This window comes from Rhea americana, unplaced genomic scaffold, assembly GCF_003343005.1.
Source record: "Rhea americana isolate MKP2758 unplaced genomic scaffold, rheAme1 scaffold_220, whole genome shotgun sequence".
Classification (NCBI taxonomy): Eukaryota; Metazoa; Chordata; class Aves; order Rheiformes; family Rheidae; genus Rhea; species Rhea americana.
Window position 1 is genome coordinate 168,108 of NW_028186330.1, and position 26,294 is coordinate 194,401.

Here is a 26,294-nt window from a genome sequence, read left to right on the forward strand (position 1 = left end):
TGGTTGTGTTTTTTTCTTCTTATGATACGATGCAAAAAAAAAAAATGCAGGGCTAATTACAGTGTTTAAAAAGATGTGAGCTTGAATGTCCCAGCTTAAATGCTTGAATAATGTGGGATGCAGGAAAGAATTAACTGCTCCAGCCAGTCTGGTAAATCTCTGTTTAAATTGTGCATCAGTGTGTTCCTCTTAGAAGTTCAGAGTTGAGAGCTCCTCCACGTGGCACGTTTGCAGCATTGGTCRTATTTTTGTCCGTGTAGATGGTCTGATTTGGAATTGTGATTAAAATCTTGAGTGAATTGTAGATTCACTAAAAATACTTACGAGTATGTAGAGGTAAGTGGTAATAGGAGTGAATACTTTTCCACCACCACCACCTTTCTTTCCTCCCGAGAGAAATATAATGAATCTTAAAGCTCTGAAAAAAGCTGCAAGATTGTAGCTCTCCTCTGCCTGGTTGCAGAAGTGCAGATGCCTTGCTGACAGTGATGAGTACCTTGAGGTATTAGCAGCTTTTCCAAAACAATGTGATATCTGAAAGTCCTGAGCTAAGTTGGGTTGAATATTTTCTTTTCTTTTTTTTTCTTTTTTTTTTTTTTTCCAGGATTATTACTGCTGTGTTACCTGTATGAGAAGGTTATATCTTAATACTTGCAATCCTTATTTTACATTATTCAATAGCAAAGTAAATTGTGTAATGACAGCCTGAAAAAAATATATAGTTATAGGTTTTGTGTTTTGGACACTCTGCCAAGTCTGTCTACTATCATCCAGATCTGCTACTATATCCTGTACTGCATTACAGTATGAAGAAGTTTCACGTAGCTTGCTCTAGTGTTTGATGTGGAAGGAGCATTCCTTTGAGTTACCTTTATGAAGCTGCTGTTTATAARCTTACTGTTGCATGCATTTACTGGTGCCTGGGATCTTATGTTATTTCTACACTCACGGAAGTTTGGCAGGTTCATTTGAATTCAGGAAAGGGGTCTTGCATGTTTGAATGGTAGATTTTCAAACTGCGACACAAGTTTGCCTGAAAGTATTCACATCTATCATTTATCTTCTAGGTAAAACACTTGCATATCACAAGTGTGCTRGATTTCAGTGAGTGAGGAAAAAATCAGGATAAAAATGAAATAAACTTTTATTTTCCTTGAAGTGATTAGAAAAGTTGCGTTGATGGTAACTGGTTACACATACTGCCAGCAAAGCTGACAGACAAACATAAGACACAAGTCCTGTCGCCAAAGGAGGCTGTGTACACTCCAGAAATGGTACCCTTAGAAGCAGGAATGTGGCCACCCGGCTGTGTGCCACAGGTGAAGATTTTCATAAACCTTCCTAGTTTCATGTAGTTTCATAAAGTGCATAACACCTTCACCGCAGGTGAGAGRTGAAGCAGCTTTAAGAGTCATGGTATTTTCACCATGTCGTGCTCCCGGAGTGGGCGTGCAGCTGGTATTTGGTGTGATCGGCTGATGTTGACTTCAGCTGCTGCTGTGTGTTTGTGTTCCCCCGTAGCAAGAGGTTGAATTGTGTATAAGCCTACTTGGACGTAGCCTGATGCTTAAGCTGCTTATGGGTGTTATGCAGCTCAGTTGCTACAGATTGGCCAACTGGTAGATAACCAGACAGATCATCAAGAAACCTTGTCTCCATTATCGTGTCTGTTAGGGCAGGTCTAGCTCAGTTGGCTAGAGCTTGGTGCTACTAATGCCAAGGTTCAATCCCCGTAGGGGCTATGCTGAGGGTTTGGACTAGATGATCTGCAGAGGTCCTTTCCAACCTTACCATTCTATGATTCTATGATTGCTCAGCTCTCCACTTCCACAGTGTCTGAGCAGCTCRCTTTGATGTATATACTGCCTTGCCAGAACCTTGCCATTGGAGGAGAAACTAGATAGGTTCAAAGAGATGGAGAGAGCTGCCCAGGTTACTGAGGGAGCCTGTAGCAGAGAAATGAATGGACATCATGGACCAACAGCTGTCCTTGTGCTTAGCTGCTAGCTCCCAAGCAGAACTATTTGTTTGGAGAAACCAAATGGCAAGACAGTTGTGCTTCTTCCCAGTCTCCTCTTGATCATTTTAGTCAATGATGTTAATTATTAACACAGTGATAACTTACCTAGTATGATTGTCCTATGAGAACCATACTGATGCAGGACCATTAGAATCAAATGTGGTTGCTGTTGGCTGGGCTCTGGGAATATGGAAAGGAAGATTCTTATTTCCAGTTAGCCAGGTGAGCCTGGCTGTAAGTTGTTTAAATGCATCCTCCCTCAAAAAAAAAAAAAAAAAAAAAAAAATTTTTTTTTTTTTTTTTTTTTTTTTTTTTTTTTTTTTTTTTTTTTTTTTTTTTTTTTTTTTTTTTTTTTTTTTTTTTTTTTTTTTTTTTTTTTTTTTTTTTTTCTTTTTTCAGTGGTAAAAATGTCTACGGACTGATGGAAATTCTCTTTTTATACATACATAACACAAAAGCACACTTTTCTACTTGACACCAGTTCTTCATGGATATAAGTTTGATGATTCAAGGGCATGACTGCTAAGTGAGGTTAAGGTTGGACTATTTATGTGCACTTTATGAAGTTTGTCTTCATGCTAGTGCTAATTCTTTGCATAAATATTAGGATTGCATACAGTTCTTCCAAGGCTTAAGTCTGTCCCATCCCTTCCTGCAGCAGGAATGAAAAACAGTAGTATGCTACTTATTTTCTTATTAATATCATGAGTAGAGGACGAATTTCTTTCTTTTTTATCTTTTTGTTTTAGATTTCTTCTCTCTTTTCAATGCCATATATTACTACTAGCTATGCATACTGAGTGCATGAAAAGGGTGTGTGGAATTACTCAGTAAGCCCAACCCAAATATTTTTAATTGTTTTGATTCTTCAGAGTTTAAAAATAAGTGATTAGGCTTGTTATGTGACACCATTCATATATGTTTAATTTGGTTMTCATTTGCCAAGACTATCAACATGCCAGGTATTCAGTGAAAAATTAAACTTCTAATTCATTATTGATTTTGATGGAAGAGGCAGTAGTGAAACGAATTTCTCATTTTTCTCCTACCCCATCTTGCTGGAYCTAATCCTATGACCAAGGAAGTCTATAGAACTTAGCTTACTTTTAATAGGAGTATGGTCAGGATAATTGGAGTAAGGTTGGCACATTGGGAAGTCTTGAGACGTTGATAGAGAAATGGGACTACTTGCATATGTTATTTTGGATACTCTGTGTGTATATGTTTGATTTGCTCAGGGTAGACTTTWGATACTACTGCTTATGTGAAGCTCATGCTTGTGTCAGTATGCATTAGGAGGCATCTGCTTCCAGGTATTCTTCTGCTGCCTCATATAAAATGCTGAAAATACACAGTATTTGACAGCAGGAAACAATTTTTCAGACACAAGCTTGCCAAAAGTTTCTGTCTGCTCTGGTTACCTAGCCTATGGGCCAACTGCTGTGTCAAAAACAGCAAATCTTCTAATGAGGATTTGATATTGATAGTATTGTCAACAAATGACTCAATGGTTCTTTAATACCTCCGGTATCTTTCCTAGTTCTGAATGTGGGCAGTTATGACACACAGATGATTGCAGAACTCTTATGTCTTCTGTTACTGCATGGTAATATTTTTTGCATGGAATAATGGTCAATGTGGGAGGAAAAAACTTGGCGTAGCATTTTACCRAACACAGCCTTTTGCTGGCTGATCCTGCTCCCTGATTTGGGGGATGTGGCTGTATTCTGAGTTGGATGCAGCCTTTCTTTGCCAATAGTGCTCAGTGGCACCCTTCTGTATTGCCCCAGGGAGTGGTCAGCTCGTTCTGCTCCTGCCTTTGTCAGTGGACGTCTCTAATCATTTCTTTTTTCAAAGTACAATTGAGAGGTATTGTATCAGGAGTTACATAAAAAATTAAGCTRTTTCTGAGCAGTGTTGCTTTGTCTAAGGAATGCATGCAATTTATAAAATATTTAATACTAYTCTTCATGGATTACTCCTGGCTCACAAGCAGAAATGATGATATGTAGCCCAGTAGTGTTCATACCGCAATAAATGCGTATGGGTAGTATAACTTGGGTAAGGGGGAAGTAGGCTTTGCTGAAGGTGCCTGGTCTCTTCCCAGTTACGGCATGCACAGCTGAGGCCTCTGGCTATGGGAGGCTTTCCCTTCCCTGGAAGGGCACTGCCACAAAACATCGCAGCCTGCCCGCATCSGTGTGAGTCGCCAGTGCTCATTCAGCTGTGTTGCTCCTGAGGGATAGGGGTGGGATTAGCTCGCAGTCGTAACCCGAATGGGATTTGCTGTCATTTCCTCAGGACTAGAAATAGATTTAGGACTCAGTGCTCAGCACTAGGTATTGCCATGTGGAAGGAAATCTTGTGATCCCAGTGCCCGTATCCATCCAAATCCCTGCCTTACTGCTTTGTTGTAGGCTGACTGTGATTAATTCCCACTTTCCCATTCAGCCCAGCACTGATCAGTAGCTCAGGTCAATGAGTGATCAGTGGAGCTAAGGCTGGTTATTCCTTATCTACCTGCTCCAGGACTGGGTTGATGATTCATGGAAAGCACACGTACATATAATTAGATGCACGTTCACTGGCCCACCTGAATCTACTGGGTAGCCTGAAGAGGAGGAGATTTTCTTTTTTGGTACTGGTAAGAAACTGAGCACAAGATCTAGCTTTGCACATTGAATGCTACCACTGTTTTTGTTTAATTCAGCCCTGGAGCTGCACTGCTTTGGGGTACATGACTGTGTTAAGCCACAGAGTGTAAGATTTTATATGGTGTCTTGGAGTAAGATTGGGTGCTGCCAGGGTGTTGAACTAGAGGCTCTATTAATGACAGCGTTTAACTAACCTAACTTGCTTGACAGGAGCATAACATCAGACGTGAATGACATGGTTTTCTGAATTCAAAAGTCTCTTGAAGGTAGAATTTTGTGGGAAAGAAGTCTGCTTAATTTATATAAAATGATAATGATTTGCTGCATTTTGTCTGTGAAATGAGATGGGAGGGAGGAAAAAGCTTTTGTGCGTGCCTTTGCTCAGGACTATGTCTTTTTAAGCATAACTCATAGTTGATATATAAACAAGGTTATATGTTGAAAGTTATTACTTTTGCTTAAGGAAGTCAGGAAAATTGTTTAAGTTACAAAATAAAAGGCAGCTTGTATTGCAAAGGGGTCTGTCAAAAGTGCTGGAGCTCTACTATTTGCTAAAGACAGTTTTGACTTCAGGAAAGTGTGTTTAAATCTTTCAGTGTTCTGTACACCATCTGGGCTTCTCTATTGGGTGGGAACACCTCTGACATGGGTAAGAAAGCAAGTCCTTTTGCTTTTGTTTTGGTTGATTTAACTCTCTCCCACCTCAAATCATCTGAGGTTTTGTTTAGGTTCAGTTTGTGATAAGTTCAGCAGATGAGAAGCATTTTGAGGAACTTTGCTCTGGAAGGTGGATCCAGGATTTTCCTGGCTAGGAAAGTCCAATAAATTTCAGGAAGGTTGAGAGTGTCCTCATCTCTCTTTGGGAAGAACGGTGCCAACATTTGTCAAGTGAGCAACTGTTAGGCTCTGGCCCAAAAAGCTYTCTCTGTATGCTGGTAATTTCACCAATTATCACTATGCCACTGACCTTCCTATATCAGACGATTGACCAAAGAGGTTGTGGTGTGGCCCCTCTGACTTCTCTTGAGTCCTCAGATTTCCTTGACTTCTCTGTCCAATTTTAGAATCGGAAATAGTACAGTCAGGGGTGGTAATGCATGAAAATGGGCTGTGCTTGCTTTTCTTGTTGTCATGTGGGGTTTAATTTGGGGATTTGTATTTTTTTTTCTTTAGATATGCTAGTTACATTTGGTGCTTTTAACCATTCAAAAAAAATGCGGTAAGGACATAGAAATATGCCTTTGCAGATGTAAAAGGGCAGATGAGTTGTATGCCAGAGGTGGGCCATGCCATGCAGTGGCTGTCAGTGCCCCCAAGCTGCTCTTGTGTGCCAGGCTGCAGGTGCTGTGCTTTGTCCTCATGCGTGAAAGTTGTGTGCAAGCCGGGGGAATAGCAAGTGGTGCTGTCAACACGGAGGTGAAACTGAGCTCTGCTGAAGTCCTGCCAAGCTGAAAACTTGGCTTTCTCCAGGGTCAGTGGCAAAATTCCCATAGACTTCAGCAAATCCAAGGTTTCTCTCTTTTGGTTTTCATCAGTTATGGGAAGGAGGAAATTCTGTAATTAATCCCTTCCCTCTTTTGTTTTCATTTGATGCTTCCAGGTGGCACCTATCAGAAAGGACCGGCACCCTTATTTGAGCACAGCCTGCAAAGCACGTGTAACCATGCAGTGTCAGAAGATYTTAACATGATTTTCTTAGAAAGTGGTGCTTATTTGTTGATGTTCTTTGCGTGTGTTTTCTTCACAAATTTCACCYATGGGTTTCACTTCAGTTTAACTGACAGAGGGAAAGAGAAGCTTAATATAATAGCTTGTTACAAGTCTCATGAGAATTGGTGATGGAGTAGAGAGGAGAAACCCTGTGACCACCCTGCCTAGAGGATAGCTGCCGTGTAAAACCCTGAGTTGAACACAGACTTCAAGTACTCCAGGATGGAGAAAAGCTTCCGTCAAATTTCTCACCTTTTTTGATGCATTGAAGCATCACCTTCCTCCAAGCTCAAGAGCAGTGCATCCCTATGAGTAATAAGTACAGCATAAGGGGCAGGAGGCCTGCATAGGTGAGCAAGGAGCTCTTGGCCAAATTCAGACGGAAGAAGAAAATACACAGAATGTGGAGGAGGAGACAGGCTGCTTGGGAGAATTATAGGAATGCAGTCAGAATATGTAGAGACGCTGCGAGGAAGGCTAAGGCCCAGTTGGAATTGAGTCTGGCAAGGGATGTCAAGGACAACAGGAAGGGCTTCTTCAAATACATCAGTAGCAAGAGGAGGACTAGGGAAAATGTGGGCMCACTACTGAGTGGGGCAAGGGCCCTGGTGACAAGGGATACAGAGAAGGCAGAATTACTGAATGCCTTCTTTGCTTCAGCCTTTACTGTTAAGGGCAGCCCTCGAGAATCCCAGAGCCTGGAGGTAAGGGAGAAAGTCTGCAGGAAGGAAGGGTTTCCTTTGATCGAGGAGGATAGGATTAGAGACCTTCTGGGCAGACTAGACATCCRCAAATCCATGGGCCCGGATGGGATGCACCCACGGGTACTGAGAGAGCTGGCGGATGTTGTTGCCAGGCCACTCACCATCATCTTGGAAAGGTCATGGAGAACWGGAGAGGTGCCTGAGGACTGGAAGAAAGCCAATGTCACTCCAGTCTTCAAGAAGGGCAAGAAGGAGGACCCAGGCAACTATAGGCCGGTCAGCCTCACCTCCATCCCTGGAAAGRTGGTGGAAGAGCTCATTCTGGAGGTCATCTCCAGACATACGGAGGAGAAGGTGATCAGGAGTAGCCAGCGTGGATTCACCCAGGGGAAATCCTGCTTAACCAATCTGAGAGCCTTCTATAATGGAATGACTGGCTGGGTAGATGAGGGGAGAGCAGTGGACATTGTGTACATTAACTTCAGCAAGGCTTTTGACACTGTCTCCCATAACATCGTCCTGGATAAGCTCAGGAAGTGCGGGTTAGATGAGTGGACAGTGAGGTGGACTGAGAACAGGCTAAAAGGCAGAGCTCAGAGGGTCCTCATCAGTGGTGCAGAGTCTAGTTGGAGGCCTGTGGCTAGTGACATACCCCAGGGCTCAGTCCTGGCTCCCATYCTGTTCAAYTTMTTYATCAATGACCTGGATGAGGGGACAGAGTGCCTCCTCAGCAAGTTTGCTGATGATACCAAGCTGGGAGGAGTGGCTGACACACCTSAGGGCTGTGCTGCCCTTCAGAGAGACCTGGACAGGCTGGAGAGCTGGGCAGAGAGGAACCTCATGAGGTTCAACAAGGGCAAGTGCAGGGTCCTGCAGCTAGGAAGAAGTAACTCCGTTCACCAGTACAAGCTGGGAGCTGACCTTCTGGAGAGCAGCTCTGCAGAGAAAGACGTGGGAGTGCTGGTGGATGACAAGTTGACCTTGAGCCAGTAATGTGCCCTTGTGGCCAAGAAAGCCAATGGTCTCCTGGGGTGCATTAGGAATAGTGTTGCCAGCAAGTCAAGGGAGGTGATCCTGCCCCTCTACTCAGCCCTGGGGAGGCCTCATCTYGAGTACTRTGTCCAGTTCTGGGCTCCCCAGTACAAGAGAGACATGGAGCTCCTGGAGAGAGTCCAGCGCAGGGCTACAAGGATGATCAGAGGGCTGGAGCACCTGCCCTACGAGGAAAGGCTGTGAGAGCTGGGCCTCTTCAGCCTGGAGAAGAGAAAATTGAGGGGGGATCTTATCAATGTGTACAAGTACCTGAAGGGAAGGTGTCAAGGGGACGGGGACAAACTCTTTGCAGTTGTTCCATGTGACAGGACAAGAGGCAATGGGCAGAAACTGAAGCACAGGAAGTTCTGCCTGACCGTGAGGGGGAATCTCCTCCCTGTGAGAGTGACAGAGCACTGGACCAGGTTGCCCAGAGAGGTTGTGGAGTCTCCTTCTCTGGAGATCTTCAAGGCCCGCCTGGATGCAACCCTGTCTAACATGCTCTAGGTGACCCTGCTGAGCAGGGAGGTTGGACTAGGTGATCTCCAGAGGTCCCTTCCAACCTTACTGATTCTATGATTTTATGAAAGTCTGTTACAACAAGACARGAAGTTGAAGGACATCAGATTTAGTATTGCTGTTTCTTTCTGACAAGCAGATGTAGATCTTTTCTCCTGGTTAAAAGACCAACTCCAAATTAACGTATTTTCTGCTGTTTGTACGTGAGGTTTGTGCACCTTGTGTCATCTTTAGTGTAACTGTAGTAGTCCATGTCACAAGGTGGTCTAATATATCTTGCTTCTTGTATGGGCTTTGCAGGCTATGGTGAGTTTGAAGCTAGCTCAGTCTTTGCGGTCACTGCTGTGGTGACCCATCAGCACTTACAGCGCAGCCTCAAGCATGTCTGTATTAGACATGTTATCTTTGAATATTGTTTAAAGCTCCTGAGTGGTAGATTCCTCTGCTGTCCTGGTAGCGTTGCTCATTTATAACATGTAACACCATTTCCTTGACTGGCAGTCCGCTGCTGGGCCGATGAGATCTTGGTCTTACTCTGTAAGTAAGTTTATATAAATTCTATAAAGTTCATAGTGGTTCAGACTCTTGTCCATCTCCTGCGTTCTGGATCGGTACCTCAGATCAGTAAAACGTTTACAGTTGTACACCTTAATTTGAACGTGTGTAGTATGGAGGAAGGTACTTGGCTGCTTCTCTTCTTGATTTGATACCCTCAGAGTGTGTTGACATTCCTGTGCTCTGATTTACCAAGATGTCCTTCATTAGGGTGTTTTAGTTTACTGCTCATGAGGCTTTTAAGTGCTTACGTGGTACTTAAGGGATTTTACATTTCATTAAAAAAAAAAAAAAAAAGGATGTGATATCAAACTATGCCTGTAAGGTATGTTAAACATAATTTTTAAATGGAAACTAACTAAACAAATGTGTTTTTGCTTACATTTAAAAATCATTAAAACATTTCTGTTCTTACTTGATCATTCAAGATCAAACTTCATAGCCCTACCTACCAACTGATTAGTGTTGTAAATGTATTTATCTGTGTGAAGAAAGAGAATATTATGTGTTAATTTATATTCCCTATCTTCTTCATCTTTTTTTTTTAATATTAATGTAGGTCCTTTAACTCTGGTGCAATGCTGAAATACTCTTTGTTACTTTATAATGAAGTTTATGATTTGCTCTCAATAAAAATCTTCAAATTTCAATTCTATAGTGAAGAAACACTTGATTCYTGTACCATTTAGAAAGAATAGTGCATCTTAAAACTGAAAGAAGAACATATGCTTTATTTTTTTTGTAAAGAAGTTARTTAAAGCAAAACAGCACCAGGAAAATACATAGAAAATCAGGTGAAGTGGTGGAATTCCCTCGTAAAAGCAATTGTGGCATCCCATAATTAGGGGCTGTGACAACAGTAAAACTATTGTGTTGAAGTTGAGTATCTTAATGTCATTGATAGCAGTATCAATATATATATTTGCTTCATTAACATTTTTTAATATACTGATATGTGTAATCACACGTGTGTGATGTCCTTACTGTGTGCTGGAGTATGAATTAGGAATAAATTATAAATGCTAATGAAAAGATGATTAAAAGGGTAAGGAATGTTCTGGCATCTGGCTTTTATTTCTCTGCAAGTGAATGTAAAACATACCTCACAAAACACAGTGTTAGATCTCTTACAAGATTTGTTCTAGCTCTAAAGAAAAACTTTTTTGCCCTAGAGTTCAGATGTTACCTTCTTCTGTGACATGTAGGTTTCTACACAGTTAGGATTTATGAAGGAATTGGGTGAAAGAAAGAAGTAGTAACTGGATTCATGTCTTTATTGGTGTTTAAGATCAGGCAGTCTGAAGTAGGTAAATTGTGTCTACTTGTCTATCCTGCAGTGTATCAGCAGCTCAACGCTGGTAAAGAAATGACTTGCGTAGGCATGTGTGCTGRGCTTTGCCCATCTCTCCTGTCGGGCAGCATCTAGCCTAAGAAAGATTTTGGCTCTGGGTCTGAGTAAGAGCACAAATACCCTTCTGGCAAGTAGCCTATAAACACGTAGCTAGCTGCTGTTAATTCATTTCATTTCCACTGAGTTCCTAGAAATACATAACTAGTGCTTTGGGAAGCTCTTTTGTATGTAAAGGGCGCAAAGGCCACTCTGGCCTGGGCACCCTTTATTTTATTTTATTTTATTTTTTTTAAGTTATCTATGCCATATTCTTTGATGCATTAGGGCATGCAGGATTTTCAAAGTAGCTCTGATCTTGCCACCACCATTTCTAGAGGGATGCCAGCTCGTGGTAATGTGTGTTAATATGTACTACAGATGCTCTCATTTAAGCAATTAATCTTTATAAACATAATTCTTCTCCATCTGTATATCAGGTGGATGCAGAAATGTGTTTCTAGGTAAAATAAGTATCAGTAGGAACATTATTMTATAGTCATCTCAGTGATTTCTTCCCGCATCCCCCACCCAGAAGTGCCCACTAGTTTGTAAATGTATTTTAAAATTAGGAATTAGCTGGTGAGGTAAATCAAAGCARGATTTCACTAGCTATATATGCTGTTTTCTCTCTGTTTCTTTCAAAACTATTTCATCTTTTGTATCTCTTGTAAACAGTGAGGAAAGCACTTTACTGCAGTAGGGCCCTAATTTGCAGAGTCTTCACAGCTCTGAAGAATGATTCTCAATAGAAGGTAGTGATATAAAAAGTCTGTGGGCACAAAGATATGGCACAATCCAGGATACATTTTGTCAGCAGTGGGTTGCAAATGCACCTTAAGGTTGTATCCTAATTGATAATACTAGTCACCATAGCAGAGTTTATAAATCAATGTTGCTAGGSAATAAACTTTTATTAAAAGTGATTGTTTATTGAGAAGAGCAGGTTAAAAAAAGGACAACCATGCTGAAATCCGCACAGCAACTGTAATTTTAAAGGGCATAAAGTACAGTGTGAGTATTTCGAGCTAGCCTCASGCTTGCAAAAGTGTGTCTTTAGTCTTTGACCTCTTGCAGAAACAGATTATCTTCTTGTTGCTTTGCAGTGGTTTGCTCATAATAAACACGATAAACTAATGTAATTACTCTGTGTTAATAAAACCTGTTGGTGTTGTCTGGTTGTTCTACTAACTTGCCTTTCAAGACTTGGAGTTTTGTTTTTGAGTTGAGCATGAACTTGGGGCACCAGGCAGAGACAGTGGGTTGAGACTTGCAACGTCCTTGCTGCCAGGTAGCAGAGCGTATTTGAAGGATCCGTTCTTTCCTCGAACATGCAGAGGACGCAGTGCCACTGTTTTTTCCAGCATGCTTGGAAATACTGTGGCCTCTTTTTTTTTTTTTTTTTTTTTTTTTTTTTTTTTTTTTTTTTTTTTTTTTTTTTTTTTTTTTTTTTTTTTTTTTTTTTTGTACCAGTGTTTGCCCACAGGTGATTGTGGTTAGTAAGAGTCCAGCTAGCTAATGTGAACCTAACTACAAATTCATCAGTAATGCAGAGAAACCTTACAAGCTGTCTCACCAACTAATGGTATTTTAACCCCGTGATTTTTACAGTTCGGGCACAGGACTTATCTGCAACAAACTTGCTCCGCATGGCTACTTGCATAGTTGTAGCCTCCTGTTTACTAAACCGAATGCCCTTAAATCAGCTTGGTGGAGGTTTCAGAGCACAGAGAAGAGAACATAATGCAGTGGAGCTGGACTTGGTGTGTAACAGCGCAAGCAGCAGTGTTCTGGATGGTGCTTTACATACTTTTGGGATGTTAGCATGAGCTTCCTCTTTGTGTGTGTGTGTGTTTAAACATCATTAACATAAAAATAGTTACCTTTTTTTTTTTCCTCCTTGCCCCCTCTGTTTAGCTTGTGTACACTTAAACAGCGTCACAGCTGAAGGAACTGGATAATATTTCAGATGAGAAAACGCAATGTGGTGTTTTCCAGAATRCTTTTTCTTTTTTTCTTTTTTCCTTTTGCTTGCTTGGAGTTGAATGATACTAATAGCTCAGTGCTTGGAACCTGAGGGCAAAAAAACCAAAACTCTGCAAGTGTGACGAAGTCAAAACTACCAGTGAGGTGTAGAATGGGATTGAATGGCTTAGAGGGACTGGTAATTGAATGTTTTGCACTAATTCTTTGCTGATTCCACTACAGGTGACTTTAAGAGCCATTGCCTGACTATCTTTTGATATCACTCACTGTGAAACTAGTTGATAGTCTTAGCTCATATGCTGGTGGCTGAGCATTTGCATCCTAAAACTTGTATCTGTGTTGCCTCTATCAGCTTTACCTCCCAACCCCCATTTCTTCCAAATCAGATGTCACTGTGAAAGGAGTGAAGTTCTGCTGTCCTTACTGAACGTGCATCTTGAGTTTCTAGCAAAACATTTTATGAGGATGAGGCTTGTACCCAACTGCACTACAAATGRCTAGCAGATGTTTTGTTTCGTTGGGTCTCCCAGGCTAAAGAGTTAAAACTGTTGGTATCTCTSTGATACAGTGATGCAATAGTGCTACAAGTTAAAACATAGGAATTTAGCACGCAAAATAGAGTAACTCATCTATACTGTCTTGCCTTTAACCACAAGGACTTTTGTTTTTCTTTGTATTTCAGCAGATGAAGCAAAAAATTAAACAGCATTAGCTGTTTTCCCATGTCATGCCTCTGTACTAATGCAAAACCAGTGTAATTGCACCTGATGGCCCCGGCTCATAGCGTGCTCTGTGCTGCACACTGAATGCGTGGGTGGTGGTGCCTCAGAAGCCCTGTGATACAGCTATTAGGCAGACCTCGCAGTGCTTATCCGGGCACTGCAGGAGGCACCTACCCAAATCCTGGGATTTGGCTGCTTTCTAAAACTCATTCTTCAGAGCTTGTCTATATGTTTTGTTTTATTTTAGGAACTGATACATGTAGATCTGTTGGGCTCCCTGCTATGACTGTGGCTAATGGGWGTAAAAGCGTTTATAAGATGCAATGTTATTCCTTGATCAGTTAAAGCCCACCTCAGGTGCAGCTCCATTCTTGCTTTTACCCAGTAAAGTGCAAGTGGGATGAAATTACACAGCCTGTGCAATACAAGAAGTCAAATTGCTGGTTTAATGATTTCTTTTGGCCTTAAAAGTAGAGGTATTTATGAAACTGATATGTAAGCTTCTTTAAAATAAATTTTGGGGGATCTCCTCAGTGACAGAAAGGAAGATGAGTCTGTCATTGAAAGATGACTCATGCACTGAACACACACATGCCTGATCAAAAGTGTGGGTGATGCATAAAAACATRTATTTGAGGACACCAGCTGTACAGTAACAAATCATTTGGCATTCTTGTCAAATGATGACTTCTCATTCATTCAGCTAAATAGTATCAGTGTAGGAGCCTGAGTCCCAGCCAAGTGGACTCCAGTTCTCTTCTTCAGCAGTTGTGTAATATTTTACAAGCAGTGGCCCRGATTGCTCCCGTTGTGCTAGGATGTGTCTCAGACTTCCACTGAAATTGGTCAGATTGGGGGATATGTCCCTGATCGTGAATTTAGAATGATGAGTTTATTCACATGCACATTTGAGCCTGGAAAACTGAAGCGTAGTGTCTGTGGGCTTTTTTGTTTTTTAATAACGTTCAATGCTAAAGTTTGCAAAAGGTTTAAAAATCATCTACAATGATAAGAACTTTAATTCTTTCATTAGACTGTGCAACGTTTTAGCTCGGTTTTGGAAGAAGGTTTTGTTCATTTTCTTAATTTCACCCATAGGCAAACTCAATCATGTGCTTCCATCCCTGCTTTCTCCTCTACAAATACACTCACTCAACTCACTTTTGATTTTTGATTTTTTTTTTTCTGGCATTAAAACTGTTTTTAAAATACATAAGGCTGTAGGGTTTCTCATCAGTAGAATCAAATAGAAGATGAAAAAATATAATTAAATAACTTTCATTTCTTTGCCAAAAACAAATTATTTTTTCTTGTCTATTCTGAATGACTATGTCATGCCCATAAGGGAATCATTTTCATCATACCTGTCAGTGTGATTCTTCCTTAGGAATGAAGTGATCTTTTTGAATAGTATGAAATTGAAATAAATATTTGACATAAAAAAGCATAAAAGAATTATGTACCTTTATAGCCAGAGAGTTCACACTGAAGACAGTGTTTAAACAAAAATAAAAGTGCTAACAAACCTAGACAACCTTAATTCCTCGCTGAGTGCTCTCAGCATAGAAGTAATTGATTAGGTGTTGGTCTTTGCTGAATACTTCAGCTGTTTAACAAATGTAGTATGTTTGTAATATAGATAGGAAATGTTGTAAAGTAATACTGGAAATAAGTTACTATATGAAACAAGTCATATATTTTAGATTTGTAATTTGTTTACCATGTATAAGACAGCTAAAGGCGGAAAGTTACGTAYTTGCAATAGAGCAGTGTATTTTGCCTTTGCTAGACTAAGTAAAATTGAGAATGTTTGTTCCTTTTCTCCAAATAAAGAGCCAAAACTAAATTAAATCAGTCTGTTTTAAACATTACAGATGGCAAAGTGGAGTGGATCTCTAATGTACTTTGCAGAACTGTCTTGATGATCTCCTGCCTGCATAACAGTTACAAGCTTTTTCACGATCTGCTCATCTTCTTGCTGGTGTCTGTTCTACATCATTGTGGGATTCATTTCATTTTCTAGATGTCATTCAAAATCCTTGATGTACTTTTTATTCTAAAAAAATATTCTATTTAGATTTCAGTTGCACTATACTTTTTCTGGACTTCTGTATCTTGAAGATGGAAGAACTTTACTTAGGAAGATTAAACTTGGCATACCGATCGTTCTGTCATAGAGGRTCTCTGCTTCCCCAGTCTGTGGTCTGGATTTTCTTTGCTTTATCATGAACAATGAAGGGTGACAAAGAAATGTTCCTTAAAGGGTAGCTGAGTCGTTTTCTAGACGTTACTGGAAACGAGGTCCTCTCATACAGTCTGTCTTGATTGTTGGGAGTACAAGGTCTGCCTCATGACTGATTTTCTAGTTTTGCTATGCAAGTTCCCAAAGGTTGTGTGTGTTTGGAAGTATTCATCCGCTGTTTTCTCAATCAGCACTGTGCATGTAATTCCACTTGGAAGACTGTARGAGTGCAATCATCTGGAGATCAAGAATGTTTACCTCATTGTCTCCTGTTTTCCACACAAGGGACGCTGTGTTTGTGTACCGTGCCCATCCTAGAGCATTCTTGTGTTGGTTTATTCCTCCTGTTTAGCACAGGCCATGCATGTGAAGGTCACAGAGAAGCCCTCTGCAGGTCTTCCAACCTTCTGCCTTGGAAAGACTGTAATTGATTTTTCTGGGTTGAAGGTCCCGTACCGCTAGAGAATGTTGCCCCCAATTTGACTGGTATGTGTTTTGTTGTTTTGTTTTTTTTCCCCCCAAATGAATTATTATAATAATATAAAATTATTTAAATGAATAATTATAACAATAGAACCATAATAAGCATGGGTAGGACTCAGTTCTATATTGAGCCTCAACCAGTGCAGTGTGGAGCTCCTCTTAAACTATTAATATTCAAGGGACCAAGTCTTATCTTCCTCTTACAGGGCAGAGAAGGTTACAGATTTTTTTCTGAGCATGGTAGAAATGCATAGGATCATTTCAGGTTTTTGCATATGAAGGAAGGTGGTCTCCCTGCATGTCATTGCCCATGAGGGTGGAAGTCTCAGGACCACTTCTGCTTGAAGTACGGGTCATGTTTTCTCAGCATGGAATTATAAAGCCAAGGTTGCATCCTATTGCTTTGTAGTTATCATACTAATAAAGTATAGGTCCAAAGGGCTTACGCTRCTGTCCCATGAAGTTCCTTAGTCTGAAGAAACTTTTCTTCATTTCTGCTCTTGTATTTGCTGTATTACAGAAAACCTGATCTTGTTACTGGGTTTGCTTGTTTGTTTTTTCCTTTTCAATTTTGAAAAACTTTGATTCTGAGATTGACAGCAATGCTGGTAGGTTATTTAGGTGTTCTGCCTGATTATCTCACAACAATACGCGTTTCTTTTTCAGCCTGGATTACAATGAGATGAGGTATTTCAATCCTTAGTAAAAGGCACTTTAAACCTGTGCATTAGAATGAACCATTTGTTTTTACTCTGTTTCGTATTAAGGGTGGAATTGAAGTAGTCCCATGTAAMCTTAATCAAATCATACAGGTTCAAAGTGTTCTTCCTTGCGACTTTATCAGTGGAGTAATAGCAGGTAGGGGATTAACGGATATTGCAATATTGTTTACAGRGGAAGATGTAGCTGGAAAAAATCTTGCTGCTAAACTAAATTTGGTTTASTTTGTGTCAAAGAATGGCATGGAACATTTCTAGAATGTTAAGTTGTGGTTATGGCGTGGAAAATAACTGTTTAAAACAAAGCTGTTTTAAAGCACACACTTTGTGTGTTAYTTAAGTGGAGGAACAAAAGGTTTTCTTGTGGAGTGCTGCTGTTCRGTCCTATACGATCATCATGGATCATCATAGCTGTGACAGAAAGAGCTGAATATTTTTTTTTTTCTGACTTGTAAACAATATTACTAACAGACTTCTCAGCATGTTCTGACTGTAGTTGTTGGAGACGCTCCGAAAACAGCTGTACTTGCAGATCGAGGGCTGACCTGGAGTTGCAGTTTTCAGGCTGTGCTTCGTGTGCCCCTCGGAGCTACTTTCTACTACTGAGACATTTCAGAGAGTTGACTAAGAAAAGCAAACTTGCACTATGAATCGCTCAACAAATGTGAACTTCAGAGGGATCTACTTCCACTGAAGTTGTTTTCAAGATCTCTCAGTTGGAAAAAATATTGAAAACCAGGCATTTAAAGCAATTGCAGTATTTCAGGAGAATATATAGTCAGTATTGTGGAAAAGTTCGTGTAAGGTCACCTGAGTTGCTGTCGAGTTAAAGAGATTACGTGGGACCGTCTTCGCCTTTCCTTTCTCTAACTTCTGTGAAGGGAACAGACCTGCACTCTCCTTTTCTGAACAAAAGAAAAGGAAGTTTATAGTATTTAAAAGCCTGTGACTGTGCCATGCCAAAAGCAATACATGTTGTTACACGTTTTATGGATGTAAAGCAAGCATCACTGGTCTGTGTACACTCTATCYTTTTAATGGTATGATGCCTAATTTAATTTTATTTTTTTTCTCTCCACTGAAGAGCTTTGTATAAGGTTATTAACCGTAGAAGTGAGTGGAAAGAATATTTTAAAAGTGGCCAAATAAAAATGGCACACCCRTTTTCAGAGTTATAAATTGGCATTAAGGTGTCTGACCTTGTTTGCCCGTTCCCTCCCTTTAGAAAAGCAGATTATGCTTTATATTATTGCTGGGGGCAAACATGCATTTAGCATACCGTCAGTCCACTTCCAGCTCCTTTATGGGCTTCAGTATCAGTCATTCTTTATTTTTCCCTCAAAACATCAAGTCTGTTCAAGTTCGGTGATTTTTGTTTTTTCTTTTTCAGTCTTCTGCTTATTCTGTTACCATTACCTTCTTTCCTCTCTGTTTGCTTTGAGAGCTGGAATTTAAAATTCCAAGTAAATCATGATAAAAACTAGTTCTGCAAGATTMAGGACGTTTATTTTCTTCTTTTCCTCTCACCCTCTTTGGTTACTTTACTCTGTCAATAGCACTGTATTGGAGATTTTCCCCAACCTTATAGGAAAGCTATGTGTGTGTGCATGTGTATCTGTGTAGCTACTTATGTTGATGCAGTTGCWGTCACAGAGGGTAAGAATTAGGTAATTTGTAAATTGGTCTCAAATCCCTACGTGGTTACAGTGCAGGATTGCTGAGCTGCCTCCTTTGGCGTGATACGGATTCMTGCTAAGCTGCCACGTCCCTCAAAATCTGCTAACAAATACGAGCTTTGCTCAAATGAATGTCTAGAGAGAGAAGCAGCCTGGGAAGAACCAGATTCTGCGTTAACTGAGCCTAAACTGATGCAACGTAGAGCTCTGACTGCTCATGGCCAAGGTGACCAAACCTGCTGTGTATCTGGGGAAGGTTGCCTTTGCCTCACAGGATGGAGGGATCTGAGCAAAAGATGAATCCTAATTTCTGTTTTTTTTTTTTTTTTTCTGTTTTGGACAATAGGTCAGTTCTGTTCAGGGGCATAAAGATAATGAAGCCAGTTTAACAAGCAGTAAAGTCTTGAACTTTCTGTCATCACCTCTGCAGGAAGGAGAGTAGGAGCTACAAGGTAGTTGCTGATGACTGCATGATTCACTGACCATATATAGAATAAAAAATGAATATTCAGGGTATTTTCCTGTAGTAGAAAAATTGCTAGTTAGTGTTGCAGTAGTTATAATAATCAATAATACACAGGTATATCTGTTGCACACATAGAAATGGAAGTATCTACATTATAGCTAGTTTTACAGTGTCCTGATGAGCTCTCACTGCAACGTGCAGTTTCAAGGAATTATAGTGATTTTCACAAGCTGAAACATGTCACRGAAGTTATTGGTCAAGTGCTAATTAGATTGTATGGAGGGCCTGGATCATTTCCAAACATGTCTGGTGTGATGAAATTCTCATTTTGCTGTCTGCCAGATACTTACTTTGAAAATTCGAACTGTTTAGTCTTTTCACTGGTGAGAATACAAGTCTTTTGATGATGAGCTGATGAAGAGTACTGATCGTGTTCAATTTTTAAAATGTATGTTTTCTGAGCACGCTTTTACCCTTTTTTGACTGCTAAACTTCACAGATTTTATTTGTCATTGCCTTTTTTGGAGAGTTAGTGCCATTTTTATTTATTACTGTTTTTGAGTGTCTATGTTCTTTGCAGCATAAAAAAATGCAAAATCATAATTATTTTCCTTCTGTACCCTAAAAACAAGCATATTAAAAATTCAGTTAGTAAGCCTGAATATGCAATATTATATAATATGAATATTATATAATATTCATATGAATAGGAATGTTATATAATAAGCCTGTATTCTCTTTATATGTATTCTCAAAAAATATTTTACTGCTTTTTCTCATCTGTATTATGCTAAAATCTGACTTTAAACTAGACTTGAATCTAGTCAGGAGTGGTCACTGGAAATACTAATCATCAGAATTGATCCTTTTAAACATGCGGTTGATGTAAGGCCAGCTCTTCAGGTGTGGAACAGCATGCCTCTGTCGCTTATCTGTGTGACTGTTTGCCAGCGGAGTAAAACTTGGAGTTTTTGTTGGTTTTCGATTCCTGTAAAGTGTATTGTTTGCAAGTTTATGCAGCTTTTCTGCAGGTAGCTTATAATGTGTAGCCACCTCCTGGAAAATGAGTTCTTTTCAGTATATTTGCAGAGAGCTATGCTGTTGTTGTACTGCGGCAAGAAGTGGTATCATTCATATTTGACCCTCTCGTGGTGTTTCCCTATGAGGCAAGATGAGCCAAAACGAATACTACTTCTTCAGAGCAGAGGAAGAGACAATATTTCAAGTAGTGTAACGCTGAGCAATCCAAGTATAGCTGAATGAAGCCTCAACCGAGCTCTACTCCTGCAGGTTTAACTTGTGTGGAACATGCATTTATGTAAATGCACATCTCTCGAGTCACATCTGGACTGGATCAAGTATTTCTGACTCACTSTTTGTGGGAGCTTGTTTCTTATTCAAGAAAATAATGGTTATTTCATATCCTAATTATGGAACTGATTGATCCCGTGGGGCATGGAAAGCAGGCAGTGGGAGCGAGTACCTCATTAAAAAATACTGTATTTTTAGAGGAAGAGGTGAAAAATAAAATGCAACTCTACTGCAGAGTTGCATGAAAAAGAAAAATGACTTGCGTTATAGGAGATTTTCTAAGTAATTTGAGATTATGGCTGGAGGGAATGTATTTTTTTTTAATAACATGTCTTATACTTCCTTTCACAAAAAATTGTTAATTTTGGTTTTTTTTCTCTGTTTCTTAAGGAGAAGAATGAAAGCTCGAGCTCCTCCTCCACCAAATCAACCTTCTACGGCAAGCAGAATTCACAGCGAGCAAAAGCCGCCTGCAGAGATAGCTGCAGTTGCTGATCAGAGCCTTGTGAGCGTGAAGGAGAACATGATTAACAGATTGGTGGACTTCACAGTCATTTTACCCGGTGGTGTGGAGCAGAAGAGCACAGTACAAGGAAGGTAAGGCATGGGTTAGTTCCCTCTTTCCAGAATATTTCCATTACCTTACATTTCCAGACATGCTTCCTAGTATTAATCTCTCCCTGTCTGCATTGATGGGATGTCTCAGTTATGCTTCTTTCTGTCAACGTAGCGAACAGCTGTGTGAGTGGTCGGTAGTAGTTAATATACTATGGACATGATAACGTTGGATTAGGAGGACATAGGTGCCTGTTGACAAATCAGGGTCTGTGTTTATTTTGTATTTGGGGCTTTCAGTAGTAGAAGCCTGCATGGTGATAAAACTACTCATCAGCATCTAATCTACTGGTCTATGTTGAAGGGGTGTATTTTGATGGCTGGGGGGGGAGGATATGTGTACAACAGCCCATAGTAGCTGGTACTTCGTTCTTCCCTGTATTTTTCTAGTAGGAAACTGTGTTCACGTAGCCACTCTCAAGAAGCTGTGGCACGGGTAGTAACTTGTTTGGGTCAGTGCCAAAACCAGAGTGATGTTAAAGTTTTTAAAGGAAAGCAGTGCTTTTATCGGAGTTCTCAAAAATACCTGTTATTAAATATACAATCTATTTTTATTTTCTTAATGAGAGAGAGATTCAAACTTAATGAGAGAGAGAATATAGCCGATGTAGAAAGTAGGACAGAAAGTGAAGAATTGTTGACGCTTAAAACCCAAAGAACACAGATATTTTATTGGCAAATGCAAGCATCCTGGTCCTTCTGCACTATTTTGTATMGGGAGGTGCATCCTTCCCATATGTTTAGAAAGGATTGTCTTTTTCCCTCCCAAAAAACCCCAAGAGCGCTTCAAGAACAGTGATTTCATGTGACTTTTTGAAGAATATACAAGTTACAGGCGAAAACAAATTAAAAAAAAAAATCCCCTAATCCCTTTACAATTAACAGTCCGTCTGACTCTCGCAGGTACTTATCACTAGCGTTCCTATCATGTACACTGAGGCTGAGTATTTTGCTTATTGCAATCTTTAACTTATGGACCAAATATGAAAATTATGTCAGAAATAAACCATAGACGTCTCAGGGTGTGGAGGGGAGTGTATATATTATCCATTTTAAGCACTCTGGACAATCTTCATGTTCTCTCAGTTGTTCTGTGAGGATGCCCACTTCTCTCCATTAACTTCATGAGAGGTCTGTGCCCCTGATTTAGGCAGCAGTGAAGTTCCTACTTGTGCTCTAAGGAGTCCAGTCGCCTAATCCAAGTGTCGCAAGTGCCTAATGTGGGCAGTAAGAGCTCTGCCCCTGTGCTGGATCAAGCACTTGGAATGGAGGGTTAGCAGTAAATGTCGGTCACCTGCAGCCTGCTGCGGGAGGTAGGAAATTATGGAAAATGAGGAAGGAGGTAAACTATTTTTAACAAGTAAATAAATTTTAAAAACCCTCAAATAAGCCATGTATTAGCATAATCAATCTGTAAAAATAAAACAAGCAAACAAAAAAACCCAAAACATTCCAGTGTACTGCTGTTCTTTCTCACCGACAAAAGAATAAAATTTTTTGTGTGTTAGCACTGTTCACATTTTTAGGCATGTGGAATACAAACCAAAAATATTCCAATGACATTTGAAGCTTTTATGGGGTTCACCTGCCTTGAATCTCCAGCTCTGGGTAAAAGCACAGGTGGTTTGGTATTGTTGTATTGTTTTGGCATTGCAGACTGGGTAACAGCAAAGTACAAAGATACTGAGAAGTAAAGATCTAGTGAGGAATATATGGGATTAAAAAAAAAAAGTTTAGCATTAGTTTGAAGCAAGTATGAGAGCCAATTCAGATCCTAAGTTCTATTTTCTGTTCAGGCATTTTATCTATGATAATATCAGAGAAGGATATTTCAGACAAATTTTGGCATTGCTTATGCTGCTGTAAATCTTCAGTGTTGTTACTGCTGTAATTGAAGTGCATTCTGCAAAATCTTCTTTTGGGTGCCCTGGGGAAATTGCATAAAAATTTGCAAAACCTTTTTCTGGGCATCATCAGAATGAAAAATAGTTCAGGAATTTCGGGAAAGTAGTTCAGAGAGCAGAGTCGTCTACTAGAAATTGTGCAAAAACATAAGCACTGCTGTAGTAATTAGTATCATGTAAGATTATTATAAATGAACCAAGGTAAAGTCAGCTAACTGCTGGCATATATAAGCGTACACATGTGTGCATACTTTTATGCCAAAAAACAGATTAAGTGTAATTTAAGATACAAATAATTTTTGACAAGAGACAGTAGGATACTTAGGGATCACAGATGCAAAAATAGGAAATAAAAAAATATGAGAAGTAGTTTATTTCTATTCTTCAAATAAACGTATTTAAATAGTAAGATCTTAAACCAAAACTTCTGCAGATCTGAAAGGCTATTTAAAAGTGAGCGTAAAAGATACATGAGTGAAAAAGAGGAGCACTATTTCAGGATCAGACAAAACAAATCTATTGTAGTCTTGGGAGATACTTCTATGACTAGCTCAGCACACTTACGAAGGGAGATAGACCATATTTTACTCAAAGGCTGGGGATGAATCTCAGTAACTAGCTGACCCTTAGAATATCTTGTCTGTCAAGCTGGACTTCCTTATTATGAATATTTATTTATTTTAGAGTGTTGCCCAGAAATTGAATCTTCCACTTTTTAATCAGATACTCTAATGCTTGGCTACTGTAAGGTAGAATTCTGATTCTAGAGATTTAAATCCCTTGTGATATTCTCATTGAAAGTAGACTGATTGTGAAAAAATTTGTACTTTTAGTAAAATTTTAGATAATAGATTTATAAATTTTTCCCTAGTATCCCATCCTCCCTCTGCTCCCGTCTGTAGTATAAAAAAAACGAATAAATGAATAAATARAGAGAGAGATAAACAGTGGAAGGTGGATATTTGATGAGGGATCTGGCCACTCTATTTCAACTGGTTGCAATATGTGGTGCTAGGTTTGTGAAAAAGTCTCAGAAATTTCTTCTTGGAGGATTATTGCACACTGCTGCTGTTATGTCCAGTTTATTTTTGCAGTCAGTCTGGGGATGAGGCCTATTCATCTCCAAAAAATACACCATTTAACGTTAGACACTTGTGTATTTGCAACCATCCATGACCATAGTAACATTCTCGTTATTGCTGAGGACTTTGTGGTTAACACAGATACAGGCTTTTAGCATCAGTAGCTTGAGAAGTCACAAATAGTTGGGATATATTGCATAAAAAATGAGGTGTTTGAAGCTAAATGTTTAATCTGGAGTTGTCAACACATGGATAAGAAAGGCCTCGAAAGAGGTAGACTGGGCAGCTGTTGCTGCTGTTATCATATATATTACATAAATGCCCCCATATATGTGATCCGTAGAGAGTAGGACGCTAGATCTCATAATATACAAGCCGAAGCTGGAGTCCCCTTCTGAGAATAACAGAGGACAGAGCTTGGTGCAGAGAGCATGTGTTAACTTTGTCACAGAAAGTATGTTCTTACATACTTCTTGGTGAGAAATTTAAGTGGGAATAATTGTTGGTTTATGGGTCAACATTCAAAACAGTGTCTCAAGAAAGACTGAAGGTGTGAAATCAGCCCAGGCTGATAAAACATAAAAGAATGAATAGGAGGAACCTTATATGAGACAAATATGGTAACTGATGAAGTATTAAAAGCAGATGAACAGAGCATGTACTGCAAAAGGGTAAAAAAAATGAGCTAAAATAAAGAAAAGTAATTTGTAGTTTGACAAAGGTTTTTAAAAAGGACATAGAATAGCTTGCAAAATAATTTACCTTGGAAAGGGCCTCCAGAGCACTTGTGGGCCAACTCCATGCCCACAAGACCCTCTCCAAGTCTCATGAGAGCAAGTTGCTCAGGATTATGTCCAGGCAAATTTGAGTATCTTGAGTATCTCCAGGGAGGAGGTTCCCCAGCCTCTCTTGCACACTGTTCTAGGGCTTGACTGCCTTCAAAACAAAAAAAGAAAAAAAAAAAATGTCTCTAATTGAAATTTCCTATATTACTGCTTCTCTCTATTCCCCCTTGTCCTATTGCTGTGCTTCACTGAGAAGAGCCKGGCACTCAGTTGCCCTCCTGGCAGGTGGCTGTAAACAACAAMAAGGTCTTGCTCCAGTGTAGAAACTGAGAGCCGAATGTATGCGGGGAAAATGAGAAAAGAAATAGAAAACAGTTATGGAAATACCTTGTCATGCTTTCCTTTTGATGTATTTTGCTTATTGAGTTCTTACATTTATGAATGGGAAGGAAATCTTCTCATCTGTTAATGAAGTGCCTGCTGTGCTTTGGAGCAGGTGAATGTAATAATGACTAACACCATTTTCTGTTTTCAAATGGAGATACTAAACCCCCATAAACTTCAAGTCAGCTCCTTTAGGCTACTGTTCTTTTTCCCCCTTTTTCTCTCCAATCAACTATCATTTTAAAGTCCTAATGGATGTTTGTAATTGAACTGGATAAAGATTCTTGCCTCCATTTAAAATTTTCTTTATGGGCACTTGTAGCTCAAAAATAAAGGATATAGCAGAGTCAACATCATCTTATAGAACAAAACTTTGTCCTACACATTCATTTTCTAGATATAAGAGCCTATTTTTTTTAAATGGATAATTCTGTTGATCTCAGTAAAAGTTGGTGAAGCTACACAGACCAACTCTGTTGTTTACTGTCTGCTAAAAGTATAAATGACTTTGAAAGGTACCAGTGACCAGCATGACATAAATGGTCAGTGATGAATATAGTTGATGCAACAGTTACTCTTTGCTTTCCAGAACTGATTTTAAATGTCAAATAGCTTAATAATACAAGAGCAGGATGAAACCCAGTTACTTTTCTTTGCTAATAATGTGATCTGGATCTTTTCTCCGAATTTTGAGCTAGGTTCATTCTCAATTTTTCTTTTTATCCACTAATATCTACTTATCCTCTTTCTTTGGAAATGCGTGAACTTTGAATTTAGTCCATAGAATTTCTCTTGTTCTCGTCTTCAGAAGTTTAGAGGAAATGATTTTTCTCGAGTTACAATTTGAGAAGGGCATACTGTGCACTTCTAAGTTGTTTCAAAAGCATCTGATATATTGTTTAATTTGTAGACTCTGAAGTGGTGCAGATGGAGCTTGGGGTTGCTCTTCATGGAGCAGTTGCATAATTCTGAGCAGCAGGAAGCAGGATGGGATGCTGCAGGCTTCATTCGAAGTGTTAGATTTCATATCTGCCTGCTCTGTAATCAGGTTAGGTGAAAATGACTCACATTTGGCTGGCTTTGAGCTGTTTTTGTTCATTGTCTGGACAAGTTTGTTCCATGCGTATGACTGACAGCAGCTTACTTTCTCAGATGAGTGGTGGGAAGTCTAATATTGTTGCAGCTGTGGTACTATTTGTGCTGAACACATAGCTTCAGCGGAAGGTGCACAGAACCATAGTCTCTTGAGGCACTTTTTTTTCTTTTTTTTTTTTCCTAAGAGTAAACATTTTTTTAAGTGCTCTACTTTTCTAAAGTGTTTTGAATGAAGTAGTTTAC

General features: G+C 39.6%; 1 protein-coding gene across 6 annotated transcripts in view; it reads left to right on the forward strand.

Annotated features, from left to right (window-relative positions):
* The window catches only part of COBL (cordon-bleu WH2 repeat protein), a 158,541-nt gene that overhangs the window by 24,885 nt on the left and 107,362 nt on the right, over window positions 1-26,294 (forward strand). For all 6 annotated transcript variants that reach the window (XM_085305456.1, XM_085305457.1, XM_085305461.1 and 3 more), the window contains exon 2: window positions 20,577-20,783. In XM_085305456.1, coding sequence (XP_085161582.1) covers window positions 20,577-20,783 — 207 coding nt within the window. The remainder of the gene's footprint in view (window positions 1-20,576; window positions 20,784-26,294) is intronic.